This window comes from Silene latifolia, chromosome X (genome assembly GCF_048544455.1).
Source record: "Silene latifolia isolate original U9 population chromosome X, ASM4854445v1, whole genome shotgun sequence".
NCBI lineage: Eukaryota > Viridiplantae > Streptophyta > Magnoliopsida > Caryophyllales > Caryophyllaceae > Silene > Silene latifolia.
Genome location: NC_133537.1, coordinates 316384181 through 316402617, shown reverse-complemented (window position 1 = coordinate 316402617; position 18437 = coordinate 316384181). Strand labels below are relative to the sequence as shown.

Sequence of the window (18437 nt, the reverse complement as noted above, 5' to 3'; positions counted from 1 at the left end):
TAAGAATAATAATGATGCGGTAATTAGTGAGCAAAAATGAGAATTCTATGAGTCTTACACGATCGAGTCTTATAACAACTAGAGTGAGATGACATGATACGAGGATGGATAAGAATACATGCGTAATCATGTGGGTTGTGCAACATAAATTAGTCGGGAATAAGAGATATGGAAGAAAGTGAGCCCCAATAGGCGAGGTAGTTGACCGCGTTATGATTGTTATGTACGGAGCCATGGACTATACACGTATACCTAGCATCACCAACTATACATGATACGACTGGACCTTAGCCATATGAGTGGGAATGAATGTTAAGCTTGACTTGTACTCGGACCCATGAGCCTAGATCGAGTGATTAAGAGAATCCTGCTTGCGAGAGATCCACTACAAGAAAACAAGACAAAGGCGACAGACATGCTACAGTCGCCAATTTGGCGACAGAAAAAAAAAACTCGGGCGACCAATACCCGTCGCCAATTTGGCGACTACAGCTTTTTATCCAAAAATCCTTATGAAATCCAAGGGCGACCGAATATTATCCAATTTGGCGACCGAAAACAGTCGCCAAATTTGGCGACCAATACCCGTCGCCAATTTGGCGACCAAAAACGGTCGCTACTAGCCTGTTAAATTTTTTTTTGCCAGTTTCTTCACCCCGTCCCTCATTCATTCTATCATCAACCAAAAAAAAAAATCGCCAAGAAACCCGACGACCGGACGCCACCACTCGCCGCCGCCATCCGCACACCACATCACCACATCACTACCGACCCTTTGTTTTTCTTTTTAATAAAGGTTTGTTTTCGACTCAAATTGATTTAATTACTTCAATCCTTCATATTTTGTTTAAGTTGTGATGCTTATTTAGTATCTAGTTGTAATTTATACATTAGTGATGCTTATTAATGTATGTAGTTGTAATTTAATTAGCATTTTTGTTAATTAATTTGAGTTAGGGTTAGAAATTGGGGTTTTTGTTAAATTAGTAATGTGATTTGATTAGGAGATGTAATTGAAGGTTATCTTGATAATATTAGTATTATTGAAGGTAGTAACTTAGTTTTAGTAATATTGAAGTAGTATTGTTGAAGGTAGTATAGTTTTATGAAGGTAGTATAATGTTAGGATTGTATAAATTTGCCTTATAATTAACGAAATTAAGTTAGAATGAGCATGATGTATAAATTTGTTAAATTAGTAATGTCATTTGATTAGGGGATTGTATAAATTTGCCTTATAATTTTGACAACTTGTTTAATATATAATGACCTAGTACCCGTTCAAGAATTACTCATTAGGAGCAATTCTTGAATAGTCCCCATTTTGGGATTTGTTTTGTACGCTTCAAGTCACTTAGGTAGTAAACACATAGTTGTGATTTTATTAATGAGAAAAGAATTTGGTTGCAATTTTCTCCAATGTTCTCTGAATACATATGTGGAATATGTATCTTTTCCACATTGTGTATTTGGAGAACTAAGGGGAATTGCTGCCGAATTTTTTTCTCATTAATAATTCACAAATGTGTGTTTGCTAGTGACTTGAAACTTCCATTGATGGGTTTAGGTTGGAGTGATAAGGACCCAATTGAAATCTTGAAATTAGCATAAAATGGAGGATGAGATAACCATTGCTTTTTTTGTTGAAATTAAATATTATTATTTAAAATGGTTAGTTTGCTATATATTGCTTATAGATTAAAATGAAGAGATCTGAACGTAGCTGGATGTACGAAGAAAGAGTAGATAAGAAGAAACGTCCTATCGCTAGATTTGTAAAGGGAGTTGATACGTGCATTTTATATAGTCTTTTTAGCCTAATTTATGCGCGTATCTTTATGCTTTTATCGTGGTTTTATGCTACGAAATGCCCCGAATATGCTACTTTGGTTTGTTTTGTCTTATTTGCAGGAATTAACCGAAGAGGAGCTAAATCAAGCCTTTTACCGTCCTTTTAGCATGCATTTGGAGGAAGAGTGAATTTGGAGCGGGAATGTAGCTATCTTGAGATGCGCAAAGAAGAAAGATAGCTAGGCGAGCAGAGGAAGAACTTCAAATTGCTAGTGCCTACTTTGAAGAGCTATATCTCTGGTTCTACAACAGATATTCAGGTGATTCCAATTGGAGATGAAAGTTTGTCCTTTTAGCTTTCCAATGCCACCAGAATCACCCTGTTTGACCAAGTAATGAAGAAATGGCAGCCGTTTGAAGTTCAGTGCGCGAAGCAAGAATTACGCGCTGAGAAGTGCTCGATCGAGAGCCCATTTGCTCGATCGAGAGCTACCTATTCTTGATCGAGTGATTAAAGGGGAAGAAGTCCTCGATCGAGAGGAATTGTTCTCGATCGAGAGGAATGCTAAGGAATATCACTCGATCGAGAGCCTTTAGTTAGTCGATCGAGTGGATTTTGCTTGACGTGGTTTGGGCTTTTAGGTTTAATTCCGTCATTAGGTTTAGCTAATCCTATTTTCTTATAAATAGGAGTCGTATGTTATTAAAAACTCACTCTCTCACACTATATACTCTCCCTTTCTCTCTGGTTCGAATACACTGCTACTCTTTCTACTGTTACTTTTGTTCTTTCATTTCCGGATCATTTATTTACAGTAATTTCTCTTCCCTTTTTCTCCTTAATTTCTTAATGTTGTTTATTGTTTCTCCTTTATTTCCTGTTCTTCCTTTAATTATGCATAGCTAATTCCCGTAGTATGTTAGGATTAGGGAAGCCGTGGTAGCAATGTTTTAATTGTATTAAATAGATTAGCCTTGCGATAGGAATTGTATTAGGCAATTTAACTGTTATCCGGTCGAATGAATGCATGCAGGAGACCATAAATTTAGTTAACCCCGACCTAGATCGAAAGATTGGAAGGGAAGGCTTGCTTAATTACAATAGGGTATTGCAGTGAGGGCGAAAGTTAAGCTGTTTACGCTCTAGGGCGGTTTAAGGACCGAAAGGTGACGACCATAGCTCTCTTATCAATAGTCTAATCGCCTTAGTATTCCTGATAATATAAGATCTGATAGCTGCCACGGTGGACCGACTCCTAGCATATTCCCTTCTCTCTTGCTGTTAATTTCTCTTATTTATTTCTCTCGCTTTAATCTCTAGTTTAGTTAACACAATTCAAAACCCCCATTTCTGTGACACCTTGACAGACCGAATTAAACAGATAGATAGCAACTTAGCCTCCCTGTGGAGATCGACCCTACTTACCGCTGACTTCTGTTAGTTGTACTTAGGTATTTTATTTTTGGTGTAGAAACGACCGCATCAAATTTTGGCGCCGTTGCCGGGGAGGCGACGTTTTTTATCTGTTTTATTTTGTTTGTCATTTCGCCTCAAGGGAAGACTAAGTACCTTGAGGCCGTTCTTATCTTTTTCTTTAGTGTTGTTTTGATAGGCCTACAAGTTTATTAGACAGGCTACTGAGGGAGATTATCGAAGGGAAGGCTTGAGTACCTTCGATCCCTCTTGCCAAGATGACATCCGTCTCCCGACTAATTGCTCAGTTTGAAGCCCAAGCTGAGAAACCTGCTAGTTGGGAAAGGAAGAAATCTTGGGGATGTGGTGCTGCTGAGCACAATGCAGCTGTAGTTGTGCCGCCACATCCACCCTATCAATGGCCACCGCAACAAGATCCTCCTGATATACAAAAAGAAATTGCGGAGCTGAAATCTTTAATGCAAGAATATGATAGACGATTTTTCGCGGGCGTAGATGAGATAAGGTCTGGAATAGCTCAGCTAACAGCTGAGTCGGATGCTCGGCAACCAGAAGAGGTGTGCTTGACCAAGAGCGGTTTTTCCCATGAAGAACCCGCGTTGCCCAATGCTGAAAATGATTTCTATATTTCGGATGACGACTTTCTATCGTATTTCCAGAATGTATGCAAGGATGTCGCCAGACAGAAGAAAGTCCTCGATCGAGTAATATCTCTTCTCGATCGAGTGACATGCATGAGGAAAGTGCTCGATCGAGTGATTATGTTACTCGATCGAGTGAGATGCGGGAGGAAGTTGGTCGATCGAGTGAGTACTTTGCTCGATCGACTGATTTGGCCATTGGGAGCTTAACTCCGTCACTTGGGTTCATATTGGATGACGAGTTTGACGATGATGAAGGTTACGGTGAACCTCCCTTGTTCACAGCCAAGTCGGATACACTTGAAGCTGCGATTTACGGGATGGACTCCACTGAGGAGGTTGATGAAGAAGCAGCTGAGACGGTAATTGCTCCTAGCACGGATGAGGTAATGCATTCCCTTGTCAGTGATTCCGTAGTTGAGAGCGACCAACCCGAGGTAGTAAGCGATAATTTCATTATTATTTGTTTTAACAGTATGTTGCCTCGTTTAATTTGTGCTCCTTCTTTTAATGCTACACCCTCTCATATGTGGACATTTAAATTAGCAAATTCTCACCGTACATGTCATCTCAAAATTGCTAATCTGAGTCGGGACCCTTATATATTGACTGTTGCTCCCGCGCTCCTTTATTATGTGGATAAATTTAGGAGCTCACATAGGAAATTTGTTAGACTCAAACGGTTGTCTAATTTCATTTCCTATTTCTTGATTCCACTTTGGTGCTACTTATGCTGTTGTGTAGCACATGCGCAGCTATTTGACAGGTTGCTGCGCGCTTTGAGCTGTTTTGATTGTGATTAATTATAGAGGCTCGAAGAAAAAGAAGGTCGAGCCGACTGATCAAGCTAGCGCTACCCGGGAGGCAACCCGGAGATTTTATTTTGCATTTTATTTAATTTCAGTTGTAATAAATGGTTTTATACCATAAACTTTCTCAAGATGCTTGTCTTGTTAGTCTCATGGGCTGTTTTTATTGCGTTTTTGCGGTATGCATCGGGATTACTCGATCGAGTACTTTTTGTACTCGATCGAGAACTTTTGTCGCTATATTCACTCGATCGAGTGAAATTTTTACTCGATCGATCACCTGCAAAAGAGAGAACCACTCGATCGACCACTATTCCATCGATCGAGCGCTTTTGGATGCCCTTTCACGCTTTTGACTTGGATTAGCTTCCTGAGACGGTTTTTCGGGCCTTTAGCAACCTCCCATGTTCATGGTCGGTTTGGGGAGGTCCCTTTATTCGCGCATCTTGTGAGTTTTCCGCATTTACTCTCTCTTCTTCTTTTAGTTTGCGTTTCCTTTCCATGTTTTGGTACAATGAGGGCATTGTACGATTTGGTTTGGGAGGTTATGCATCCATATCTCGTGTCTCCATATTGTTTTTAATGCATTTCTGTTATCACGTTTAATTTATGTTTGCAATGTTGTTTATTCTTGTTAAAAATTCAAAAATTCCATAAAAATTGAAAAATTGTTTATAAAATTCAAAAATTTGCACGTTTAATTTAGCATATAGGTTGAGTCGGAACGGTTGATTTCAATGATGAAATTGCACTGCAATTGTCTTTTTGCTTAAGCCTTGCATTAAACTATTATTCTTTTAGCTTTGTCTTTCGCATATCTACGAGTTAATGTTTAAATTTAGCTGAACGAATAGACTTGACCTGAAATTTTGGCAACCTACTTATATATTCTAAGGATTAGAGCCTTATAAACTGGTGTCATTTGTGACCAGTTTCATGTAGGATTGTGAGTAGTTACTCCTTGCATAACATGTATCATTAATCTGCACAAATATGAAATTCAATTGCTTTTTGCCTACATACATTCGGGTTAGTGGTTGGTGTCACATGCAGGGAGGTGCTTACAATTTCCCTTTCTTTCATTTTTACCCATAAACTCCACATTAGCCAAATTTGCCTGTTGACCCTTAACTACATCCCAAATTTAGCCTGCCTTGTCAAGCTAGTTTAGATGGTTCTGCGGTATATTGTTTATTGTATCAAGTTTGGTTCATATTCTATTGATTTGGAGTTGGTAGGAAGGAAGGAGGAGGAAAAAGAATTCGAAAAAGAAAAAAAAACGTGATGATGAAATGAAAAAAAAAAAGAAATGAAAAAAAAAAAGAGTTGAAAAAAAAAAGAAAGAAACTGAAAGAAAATAGAAAAAGAATGAAAAAGAAAAGAAAAATGAAAAAGATGTTTGATTATGAGACGGTTTCACTCCTATATTCTATCTTATATCATTTGAGGAGTATTTCTGGTTTGGTTTGGTGAGATTTTATGCCAAATGAAGGGCATGTGCTTAATTCATAATTGAGTTGGAAATGGATATGTCTCATATGGTTCTGTTTAGGTACTAGCTTGATCACCTATACCTCCACATTCCCATAAATGTTTTGCCTTTTCTTACCCATTGTCTCACTTTACCATATTTTTGTAAGCCCTCGGCTGTGACAGGACCTCGTTTGGTTGGAATGTGTGTACGGTAGTTAGAATTGTCTATCATATTAGCTGCATGCATGTTTATGTGGGTCGTAGTTTAGGTGAGCGACTATTTTTCTTTCTCTCTTATATTTATCTGTTCACCCTTTGATTCATGAGAGAAGAGTGACCCGTGAGAGTCCATTATTAAAGGTCTTGCAAGGTCGACGGTTCAGCTTTGTTTATAAACATCTTACAACTCGTTTGCATTTGACTGTTTAGCTATAAGTGTTAGTTTGTTTGTATTAAATTGGCTTAAGTGGGCATTTGTAGCTAGCTCTGAGTTATCTTTCCCGTTTCTTTAGTTGCATTTTAATTTACTCGAGGACGAGTAAAGGTTTGGTTTGGGGAGATTTGATACGTGCATTTTATATAGTCTTTTTAGCCTAATTTATGCGCGTATCTTTATGCTTTTATCGTGGTTTTATGCTACGAAATGCCCCGAATATGCTACTTTGGTTTGTTTTGTCTTATTTGCAGGAATTAACCGAAGAGGAGCTAAATCAAGCCTTTTACCGTCCTTTTAGCATGCATTTGGAGGAAGAGTGAATTTGGAGCGGGAATGTAGCTATCTTGAGATGCGCAAAGAAGAAAGATAGCTAGGCGAGCAGAGGAAGAACTTCAAATTGCTAGTGCCTACTTTGAAGAGCTATATCTCTGGTTCTACAACAGATATTCAGGTGATTCCAATTGGAGATGAAAGTTTGTCCTTTTAGCTTTCCAATGCCACCAGAATCACCCTGTTTGACCAAGTAATGAAGAAATGGCAGCCGTTTGAAGTTCAGTGCGCGAAGCAAGAATTACGCGCTGAGAAGTGCTCGATCGAGAGCCCATTTGCTCGATCGAGAGCTACCTATTCTTGATCGAGTGATTAAAGGGGAAGAAGTCCTCGATCGAGAGGAATTGTTCTCGATCGAGAGGAATGCTAAGGAATATCACTCGATCGAGAGCCTTTAGTTAGTCGATCGAGTGGATTTTGCTGACGGGCTGGGCTTTTTAGGTTTAATTCCGTCATTAGGTTTAGCTAATCCTATTTTCTTATAAATAGGGAGTCAGTATGTTATTAAAAACTCACTCTCTCACACTATATACTCTCCCTTTCTCTCTGGTTCGAATACACTGCTACTCTTTCTACTGTTACTTTTGTTCTTTCATTTCCGGATCATTTATTTACAGTAATTTCTCTTCCCTTTTTCTCCTTTATTTCTTAATGTTGTTTATTGTTTCTCCTTTATTTCCTGTTCTTCCTTTAATTATGCATAGCTAATTCCCGTAGTATGTTAGGATTAGGGAAGCCGTGGTAGCAATGTTTTAATTGTATTAAATAGATTAGCCTTGCGATAGGAATTGTATTAGGCAATTTAACTGTTATCCGGTCGAATGAATGCATGCAGGAGACCATAAATTTAGTTAACCCCGACCTAGATCGAAAGATTGGAAGGGAAGGCTTGCTTAATTACAATAGGGTATTGCAGTGAGGGCGAAAGTTAAGCTGTTTACGCTCTAGGGCGGTTTAAGGACCGAAAGGTGACGACCATAGCTCTCTTATCAATAGTCTAATCGCCTTAGTATTCCTGATAATATAAGATCTGATAGCTGCCACGGTGGACCGACTCCTAGCATATTCCCTTCTCTCTTGCTGTTAATTTCTCTTATTTATTTCTCTCGCTTTAATCTCTAGTTTAGTTAACACAATTCAAAACCCCCATTTCTGTGACACCTTGACAGACCGAATTAAACAGATAGGTAGCAACTTAGCCTCCCTGTAGAGATCGACCCTACTTACCGCTGACTTCTGTTAGTTGTACTTAGGTATTTTATTTTTGGTGTAGAAACGACCGCATCAGGAGTTCGTGGATTTATTGAATTTGCTAGATGTCAAGATTCATATGATTTGGAACAACATAAACTTAGGTGTCCTTGTACTAAATGTAAAAACTTAAAATATTTATTTGACATTGAAGTAGAAGAGCATCTTGTTACAAATGGTTTTTTTCCAAACTACTACAATTGGATCTCCCATGGAGAAAAATATTATCCCGAAGAGCCTCAAATCCAACAAAATGAGAACCCATCTAGAGAAATGGTACTTGATGCCTTTCAGTCTAATGATTTCATTAATGACGACCGTGTACCAATGATTGATGAAGAACAATCAAACCCAAGAGCAAAAGCCTTTTTTGACATGCTAAGTGCTTCCGAAAAAACCTTATATGAGGGGAGTAGAATGACATTGTTACAAGTTGCATCCAGGATAGTTTCTTTAAAATGTGAGTATAATATGCCATTTAAAGCCGTTGATAGTATTTCTACGTTGGTTGAGGATGTTATACCCGATAATAATGTTATGACCCGAAATTTCTATAATACCAAGAAAGTGGTCAAAGGTCTTCAACTTCCACATGAAAAGATTGATGCATGTCCTAAAGGATGTATGCTTTTTTGGAAAGATGATGCTTTGCTTGACAAATGTAAGAAATGTCAAAGGGATAGATATGAGACAAGTGAAGGAAATATTGTTTTGAAGGGGAAGAAGGGTAATAAAAGGAGTGGAAAGAGAAAGAAACCAATATCGTAAAAACACATTAATTTATTTTCCATTAGCTCCTAGACTTCAAAGAATGTATGCCACGAAAAATCTTGCCAACCAAATGAGATGGCACAAAGAAAATCCTCGTACACCAGGAAAGATGTGTCATCCGAGTGACGGGGAGGAGTGGAAGCGTTTTGATAGGTTATATCCCGATTTTGCCGAGGAACCTCGCAATGTGAGACTTGGCTTGTGTACGGATGGGTTTGACCCTTTTGGTCAGTTTGGTAGAAACTACTCGTGTTGGCCCGTAATGACCACGCCGTACAACTTACCTCCTTGGCTTTGTCTGAAAAGACAATTTATTTTCCTCTCTTTACTTATTCCCGGTCCTGATAACCCAAAAAACCATCTGGATGTTTATTTACAACCGTTGGTGGAGGAACTGAAGTATTTGTGGGAAGTTGGTGTAGAAACATTTGATGTGTCGAAGAAGCAAAATTTCCAACTAAGAGCTTCATTGTTATGGACTATAAATGATTTTCCCGCATATGGTATGCTATCGTAATGGGCAACCGGGCGAAAGGCATGTCCTTATTGCATGGATAGGAGTAAAGCATTTTATCTTCCTAATTCCAAAAAAATTAGTTGGTTTGATTGTCATAGATGTTTCTTACCGGATGGACATATTCATAGAGAGAACAAGAAATCTTTCTTAAAAGGTAAGGAGGTGCGTGACAATGCTCCTGTTCGACTCAAGGGGATGAGATATGGGAGGTCAGACGTGATTTGCCATCAACCGTCGATGGGATCAAGAAGAGTTTAAAGAGTTGAAAAAGAAAAAAATGGTTGGTTTAAAAGAAGTATTTTTTGGGAGCTTCCCTACTGGAAAACAATGTTGATCAGACACAATTTGGATGTGATGCACATAGAGAAGAACTTCTTTGAGTTACTTATTCATACGATTATGGATGTAAAAGGAAAGACACGTGATGATATTAATTCAAGAATAGAATTGAAGAAATTTTGTGATCGTCCTAAACTTCATATTCGTAAGGATGGGGCTAAACCAAAAGCCATATTTACTCTTGACAAAGCTCAAAGAAAGGTATTGTGCGATTGGATAGGAAACTTGAAGTTTCCCGATGGATATGCATCCGATTTGAGCCGTTGTGTTGATTTGAAGGAACTGAAGTTGAAAGGGTTGAAAAGTCATGATTGTCATGTTTTCATGGAGCGCTTATTACCCGTGGCTTTTAAAAATTTACTCCCGACTACGCTTTGGAATGCGATTCTGAAATAAGTCAATTTTTTAGAGATTTATGTTCCTCCACGATATCAGTTGAGGACATGAGTCGTTTAGAAGAGCAAATACCAGAAATTTTGTGTAAACTTGAGATGATATTTCCGCCTTCTTTTTCAATTCGATGGAGCATCTACCTATCCATTTGCCATATGAAGCTAAAGTTGGTGGACCCGTCCAATATAGGTGGATGTATCCTTTCGAAAGGTTTCTTAATCATGTGAAGAAAAAAATTGGTAATAAAGCTCGTGGGGAAGGTTCTATATGCAATGCCTACCTAACGGAAGAGATTGCCAATTTTTGCTCTCTTTATTTTGAAAAACATATTGAGACCAAAGGAAAATACTTGAATATTGATGAAGCGGATGAACTAGACACAAGTATACCCATGTGTTTCCAAATGCAGGATGAAATAGGGTGTTCATCAAACCTGGGAACAAGATTTCTGGATGACAAGGAGTATAACCGTGCCCACCTTTATGTGCTATCTAATTGTGAGGTTTTGGAGCCATATGAAGCTCAATTTGTGACAGATTTCATTAAAGAACACCCAAATGTGAACAGAGAGGATGTTTGGCATAAGCATGAGGATCAATTTCCAGCCTGGTTTCGGAAGCATGTATGTAAGCTAAATATTCAAGATGATGTGATAAGAAGCTTGGCTTTGGGTCCTTCTCGAAAGGTTGTGACGTGGAATCGATATTCAGTTAATGGGTTTAAGTTTCAAACATTTGACTATGGCAAAAGTAAGGCTAAATGCAACTACGGCGTTACTATTTCTTCTCTTGATGGCAATGAATATTATGGCATATTAGAGGATATCTTTGAGTTGTGCTACAATGGCCGGGATCGGAGTTATAAAACCGTCTTATTCAAGATTCAATGGAGGGATAATTCCGTAGGCGAACGAGAGTCCATGATCGTTACAAACTCGTGGAAGTGAATCATACTCGAACCTACTCTCAATATGAGCCATTTATACTTGCACAACAAGCTCATCAAGTTTATTTTGCATCTCTTCCGAGCACAAGTAATGATAGACAACAAAAGCAATGGTGGGCCGTTTTTAAAACAAAGGCACGATCGAAGTTGATACATCTTTTTCCAAGAAGAGGTTGTATCGTAAAACAGTTTTGTCCCCAGTTGATCATGATGAAATTATTTATGCAAATGAGATAGAAGCGGAGGAGGAGTTAGAAGAGAAAGAAGAAGAGAATGATAAGGAGAGGGATGGGATAGAAGAGGGGGAAGAAGAAGAAGAGGAGGAAGAAGAAGAAGAAGAAGAAGAAGAAGAAGAAGAAGAAGAAGAAGAAGAAGAAGAAGAAGAAGAAGAAGAAGAAGAAGAAGAAGAAGAAGAAGAAGAAGAAGAAGAAGAAGATGATGATGATGATGAGTAAGAGAAGGTATTGAAAGTATACATATCAAAATTTGGAAACAATTATTAGCGTTTTATTTTTTCTTTTATACCTGTTTATTAGGTTTTATTTTTTTGTATCTTATAATAATTATCCTGTAATATTTGCTAACACTTTTTATTCAATTGTAGTACACATGGCTCGTGGAGGAGGTAGGCAGCGCGGAGGCTATAGTGAGGGAGGTAGTAGCTCCCGAGAGCAGGAGGAGGACGTTGACCGTTCTACTAAGGAGGTGAGTGAGGAGGAGGAGGAGGAGGTTGCTATACCCCGACATACTGACGGCAGGATGATCCTTGATCCGAATGGTCTTTGGTAATTTTTTTATTCATTCTAGTTTGTAATTTTTTTATTTAGTAATAAATGGCTTTTTTTAGACATATGTTAATTATACATTATTTTTTTTTCCTATATAATTATATTTTTAACATGTTTGATTTCAGGTTTAGAAGTCAAACAGTTGTTCGTGGTGTGACTAATAGCACCCAAGAGAACATGACACACAGCGTTACTTGTTGGAGTAACGCTAGTGATGAAGATAAGGAGATGTGGTTCAACAACTTCCGGGTATCTATTTATAAAATATATATTATTAAATATAATTTATTTATTCTAATTACCTTATTATTAATTTGTTTCTCATCTATGTGTTTACTTTTTGTAGTGTGTGTTCTATTGGCCAACCGACCTTGAGCGTCTAGTTTGGCAAAGGTATAATGACATTGGCAAGAAGAGGCTAAGGGACAACATGTATAAGGTGTCTAAGAGGAAGAAGGCGCCATCTTTCATGAAAGGTATTTAGTTTCTTTTAATACCCGTAATTAGTTAAAATTCATTACATATTTTGAAACTAAATTAATTAATAATTGTTATTTTATTGATTATAGGTTCGTCATATGAGGAATATACCAAGTACCGGAACAGTCCTGAGTTCAAGGAAGCATCGGCCCGGAACAAGATCAACAGGAAAGGAGGAGATAAGGACGCGGAAGTTGAGCCTACTCATTATGGAGGGTCTCAATCTTTTCATGATCGTGTGGTGTTAGATGTAAGTTATTTGTCTTAGCTTTTAATTTAATAGTCTTCTAATTTAATTAGTCTCATTAATTATCATGTTTGAGTAACAATTTCCTTGTTTTTTTTTCCGGAAGACCAAGAAGAATAAGGGCAAGGTACCCACGATTGTTGATCTCTTTGTTGACATTCACGCAAAGAAGACAAGCAAGGGCAAGTTGATCTTCGCGAAGGAAAAAGATCAACAGTTATATGTAAGTGTCAAAAAATAAAAATTTCTTAGCTTTTTAAAGTATATGTTTTATCAATTTTTAGATAAGTAACCTCTAACCATTAATGTTTTATCAATTTTTTAGGAACAATTCCTTGTCCGTAGGAAGAACAACCCGGAAATTGATGACAATGAGTTATGGTTTGATCTTGTTGAGGGGTTCCAAAGAGGAGATGTGTATGGAGCCGGGTCGGAAAAGGAGATTTTCTACCCTCCTATAAGAAGAAGAGGGTCAATTTCCTCCCAACAACAACCTTATACCCCAAGTGTCGTAAGTGTGCTCCAAGCTCAATTAGCCGTCAGGGAGAGGCAGGATGCCGAGAGGGAGAGGCGGGATGCCGAGAGAGATGAAGAAATTCGGAGGATGAAGGAGGAAATGGACTGGATGAACTCCTTCTTCGCCAATTGCAACATTGGGTGGCGCCCGCAACCAAAGGATCCTAGAGATCCTAATTATGGAGGTGGTAGTGGAGCGGGAGCAAGTTTCCCTGTTATAAAGTTTTTTAGAGAACATGTTATTCCCGGATAATGTTAGATGACCAAAACTCGTAGTTGTGTGTATGGAACATGATTTTCTTTATCAAGTTTGGTTGTGTTGGCTTCCCATGTGTTCTCTCGCTGAACTGTTGGTTTATTTGCGGTTTTTACGTATTTGGCTAGGTCAAAACGATTTTTAGGCTAAAAAAATGTAAATTTGGCGGCAGAATCTTTGGGCAATTGGCGACGGGAAACCGTCGCTAAGTTTCTGATCATGAATTAATTTTAGGTCATTGGCGACGGAAACAAAGTGCAATTGGCGACGGAAATCAGTCGCCAAAATGGCGACCAAAAACAGTCGCCAAAATGGCGACCAAAAACCGTCGCCAATCCTGAAGATTTGGAGGTGACGTGGCTTGAAAAAAGGCGACTGATGACAGTCGCTAAATTGGCGACCCAACACAGTCGCCAATTTTGGCAACGAGTTTCTGTCGCCCGCTTTAAAAAAATTCAGTAGCCAAAATTGGCGACGAAGTCCTGTCGCCAAAATCGACTAAACCTAGCTACGAAGTGCGGGCGACGGGCCTTAGTCGCTTTATTCTTAATGGCGACTGTTCTCAGTCGCCTTATATGGTCGCCAATTACCTTATTCTGTTTTAGGGGGAGTGAATGTAACATTTAGGAATAAGAAAGGACATGAGAACACAAAAGAGCACGTACGGTAAAACACTAGCGAGAGAGACGAGCGAATGTGTGAGGAAGAGTCTTGGGGGAGTGAGGCATGACACGAATGAGACGTAAGAAGTGTTGACACGGAGGGGGGGGGGGAGGGGCCCACGGGGTCGTTTGGGAAAACAAGCGTTTGCATTTGTGGAGTCGCCACCAATTTATTGTGGAAAATTGGAAACCGTTCGAATACTTCGCATCATGTCAAGACACAAAGTAATGACATAGACACTAAGCACTCGTTACCCTTAGTATTCTATGTCTAGAATGACTCACGTGGATGCCAATCAACACGGATGTTCACAGAGATCTGGAGTAAGGGGTGAGGGTATGTATTAGGAAGCTCTTTTGATCGAACACCTAATCCCTCCCGCCTCGATAGCGGCCTCTATTAATGATTAAGGAAAATCATCTATACTTGATATGTTGTCGATTATATGCATGCAATGCAACATCCAACAAATTAATCCTAGCGTGTGAAGATTAACTAAGTCGGTGAACATGTAGTTTAACATACAATGGGGTCGAAGTAGGGATTTACATTGATTACATGTGAAAGCAAACAAATAATAATAAAGATACAATAAAATACAATAATTAAAATTACAATAAATTACAATGGTTTGATTGACTTACGTCGAAAATACACTTAAAACGGATAGTTTGAGAAAAGAAAAGGAAAATAAATTAAGGTTAGAAAACGAACAGATTAGTAATGATATTACGGGTAATAGTCGATTAATACGTAAGCTAATGAACTAGGTCAGAGCAACAATGGAAGTTCAGAGGCAGAACTCAACCCGGAACAGGCGCAGCATAGCTGCGTCCCTTGGAAGAGGCGCAGTGGTCACTGCGTCTGTTCCTGAGGTGAGTTCTGGCTGTGAAGCCGGAACTGCATATCGTCAATATTCATTGGTAATTTAATGACCGATTAATGATATTTGACTTGGATTGAAGTGATTTAACAGATTATTTACATGCAAATTGGTCATAAAAACGATAAAGAACGAACTCAAATTAATTAGAATGAATTAATTACTAATTACAAATTTTGGCTAACATAATTAATTAGGTTTGCTAATACAATTTAATTAGGTTTATTTACAAAAATTCAATTAGATTAGGTGATAATGAACAAACGAAAATATACAAAAGATGAATTTCAGAGACTTGATACGGACGAATCGAATCTCTAAAATACGGATTTGATTTTAATGACGGAAACCCGCAAATATTGGTTATTTGGGATTTAAGTCGAAAATTAAAAGTGAGAAGTTACTAATTATTATTATACGAATGAATAATGAAGAAAAATAAAGAAATCGGAATAAAAAAGACGAATCAATGAAGAACAAAGGAAGAAGAAGAAAAGCAGAAACAGCGGCAACCTCAGGAAGAGGCGCAACAGATGCTGCGACTCTTCGAAGAGGCGCAGCAGTTGCTGCGTTTCTTCTCGACGTCTGCCCTCTGTTAATCCGAAAAAAAAGGTTTAATAAAAGGTTTTATAAATCGGTTTTAAATATGTTTTCGACGTAAATCTTACAATAATTAATACAATAAAAAGGTACAATAATAAAACATGGGATTTACACCCTCAGACTTACATGTTTGACGAAACGAGATTAACTAAGTTAACGATTAGTGATTGCTCGACTCGAATGTACGACGAAAGTGCCCTCTTAAGAGGAATTAAGCTAAATTGATTAAGTTTATTGAGTGGAGTTGGTCAAATTGGTCGGTCATGCAAAACGAGGCTGGTACTCAGAAGGATCCGAGCTTACGTGGTCGAAAGTTCAAGCACGTAGACGCCAATAAGCAAAGAGCACGGTCTTAGAATGCAAAGGGAGAAGAGAAGGGCGGACACTCGCGTGAGAAATATGAGGAACGAAGCTCCCTATTTATACTAATCACACGGAGGAATTAGGGTTTCGGTAAAACTTTGGAAACAAATCTCGAAAAGATCTTAAAATACACAGAAAGGAGTTGGGGAAGAGGCGCAGCAGCCACTGCGGCTCTTGGAAGAGGCGCAGCAGGTGCTGCATCCTTTCCCCAGGAGTTTCCTCCTGCGGAAGAAAGATTTTCCGCGTTTCTGTTATGGAATTGCGGTAGATCTCAACTTCCTTATTGTTTAAAATATAATTTCGGGATATATTTTGCAAAAGATTAAAGGATTGAAATATGGAATAGAAATATCCGGAACATTCCAGAACGTTCTGACTCGGCATTTTAGACGGTTTATTAGAAAATGAAGACGGTTTTTTACCCGGACTCCAAATGAACTCTAATTACTGTCAAAACGACCGTAACGGCGCGTATATGACGACCAAGGGGTAGACACAAGTATTTGAGCTATCACTTGACGATAAACTTACGAATTGTCATAAATCGTTCAGTGTACCAAACATGCGGCCCAATCATCACCGGGTGGCTTGCGAGAGGTACAAAAACGAGGTATCTACAGAGCCCCTATTTGGACAGAGGCTTGGACAAGGCGAAATTCAAAGTATAGCCATCAGGTCAATCGAAGATTACAACCTGACGACTATGGCGACGCGAGGCGGCTCAAGGGGTCTAAGCCAAGGACCTTTCGTCGGGAACATTTTAGAGTCTGTCGACTTCCGGGGAGGGTCGTTTAAAGTCCATTAGACTACGTAAGGAAGCTCGCCAGCCATAAGAAGAGATCATACCTGAGACTTCTTTCTTTGAGGGGAAATAAAACGTAATATTGAAGGACAGCAGGACGTCGGTAGAAACTGCTGGGGGAAATCTGCTTGCGTCGGTCTCAAGCGAAATCCGGCAAAACTTGAGGTTGAATCTGCTTGCGTCGGTCTCAAGCGAACTCCATATCTCGAGAAGAACAATAAGCTGTCATGAACTCTCGAGAAGAACAATAAGCTGTCATGAACTCCATATCCGCTCATCGTTGCAAGCGAAGTCTTGATAAAGTACTGTGACAATTCACAGTCTACTCGGAAATACGGGTCCGGACGAGGAATAAATATCAAACGGACCAAATATGTGATGTATGATGTTGAAGAAGAGGCGCACCAAAGATGGGCCCACAAATAACGAACTTATAACGAATTTTTGAAAATCGAATTGGAGGGAAGCTGAGGAAGAGGCGCAGCAAGAGCTGCGTCTTTTCCTGGGTTCGTCCCTGTCTGAGTAAAAACTCGACAGAACCCGTTTTATTCATTATTCAAAAAAACACAAAATCTTTCAAAACTCTCTCAAATTCCGTCGACATTCCGCCAAAATTCGATCAAAAGCTTGCATTAATTATGCCTAATCGAGGTATGTGTCCTATTCTTGCATTAGCATCCGTATTTTGCTTGATTTGAGTCAAGAAAATTAGGGTTTTCAACCTAAATAACTCGAAAATTTGGGGCTTTTCCTCCAAATGAATTTTCCTTGTGAAATTGACATTAGAAATTGATAATTGGTAGTGTAAGGAACATAACCATGCGTTTTTTTCGAATTTTCATTGAGTATTGAGCATTTGAGTAGAATTGTGACGGTTTCACAGCTGTGTCGTAAATTGCTTCGAAAATGGCCTTAGGATTGCCCATTTGCGATGAAACTTGATATTTGGAATCCTTGTGTGATGGGTAAACTTCCTACCATCTCAGATTTTTGATTTGTGACGGCTTTTTCAGGACATTTTTCTAAGGCATAATCGCCGTTATAACGAAATGCTGCCGAAATTTCAACTTAAGCCCATGATTAAGCTTGAACTTAGACTTGACTTGACCCATTTTCACCACATGAGAGGTCAGTTTTCGAAAGAAATGGCCAAAGATGGCGAGAAAAGAGCTATTTTCGGAGCTTGAAAGCTTGAAAATACCTTAACCGAGGCTCGTCGTCACTCGACGCGGCCTAATTCACTCTAATTTTGCAGGTGACGAGGCTTCTACGTCGGGGAGGGCTCCCATGGATGTGGATGCTGGCTTCGACCCTTCTCTTACTTTTGAAGAGGTTTTAGAGGTGGCGTTTGCTGAGCAGGCTGCCGAGGAGGAGGCTGTTGAGGAGGAGGCTCCGAGGCGGGCCGACGTCGGACGAGGCGGTCACCAGCTAGCGAGGGCACCCCCGTGAGCTGAGAAATGGGATGGTCGACATCTCGATTGGGCAGCGGGGAGTCGCCTGTCCTATAGGACGGTGAAGAGCATTGTAAACCTCAAACTCGTCATTCTCTCATCATCTTTCTTTACTCATTTATATGTCATTTCATTTCCCTTTCACTTCGGGCTAAAGATAGCTTTACGTCGAATCGATATAGGAGGCTGGAAACATGACGTCCTTTTCTGGATACACGACGATGATGGAGGCTTACGGGAGACTGTCGGAGGAG

At 39.2% G+C, this 18437-nt stretch overlaps 1 protein-coding gene and 1 long non-coding RNA gene across 2 annotated transcripts; both read left to right on the top strand.

Moving 5' to 3' along the window:
* The first annotated feature begins 714 nt into the window (after positions 1 to 714).
* LOC141621983 (uncharacterized) lies at positions 715 to 12162 on the top strand. Its single transcript, XR_012532813.1, has 3 exons — positions 715 to 796; positions 11736 to 11916; positions 12045 to 12162. It is a non-coding gene; the product is annotated as an uncharacterized LOC141621983 (long non-coding RNA).
* A 120-nt stretch (positions 12163 to 12282) lies between these two features.
* LOC141620591 (uncharacterized) lies at positions 12283 to 13415 on the top strand. The gene is made up of 4 exons (XM_074437421.1): positions 12283 to 12395; positions 12489 to 12649; positions 12753 to 12869; positions 12972 to 13415. The coding sequence occupies exons 1-4, from the start codon at positions 12350 to 12352 to the stop codon at positions 13413 to 13415; spliced, it is 768 nt and encodes a 255-aa protein (XP_074293522.1). The 5' UTR covers positions 12283 to 12349.
* Positions 13416 to 18437: the final 5022 nt, after the last annotated feature.

Bases quoted from the DNA above. Each gene is read 5' to 3' on its own strand.
- LOC141620591 (XM_074437421.1), top strand. From the start codon at position 12,350: ATGTATAAGGTGTCTAAGAGGAAGAAGGCGCCATCTTTCATGAAAG. The intron at 12,650-12,752 runs GTAAGTTATTTG...TTTTTCCGGAAG, and splicing joins ATGATCGTGTGGTGTTAGAT to ACCAAGAAGAATAAGGGCAA. The intron at 12,870-12,971 runs GTAAGTGTCAAA...TCAATTTTTTAG, and splicing joins AAAAAGATCAACAGTTATAT to GAACAATTCCTTGTCCGTAG.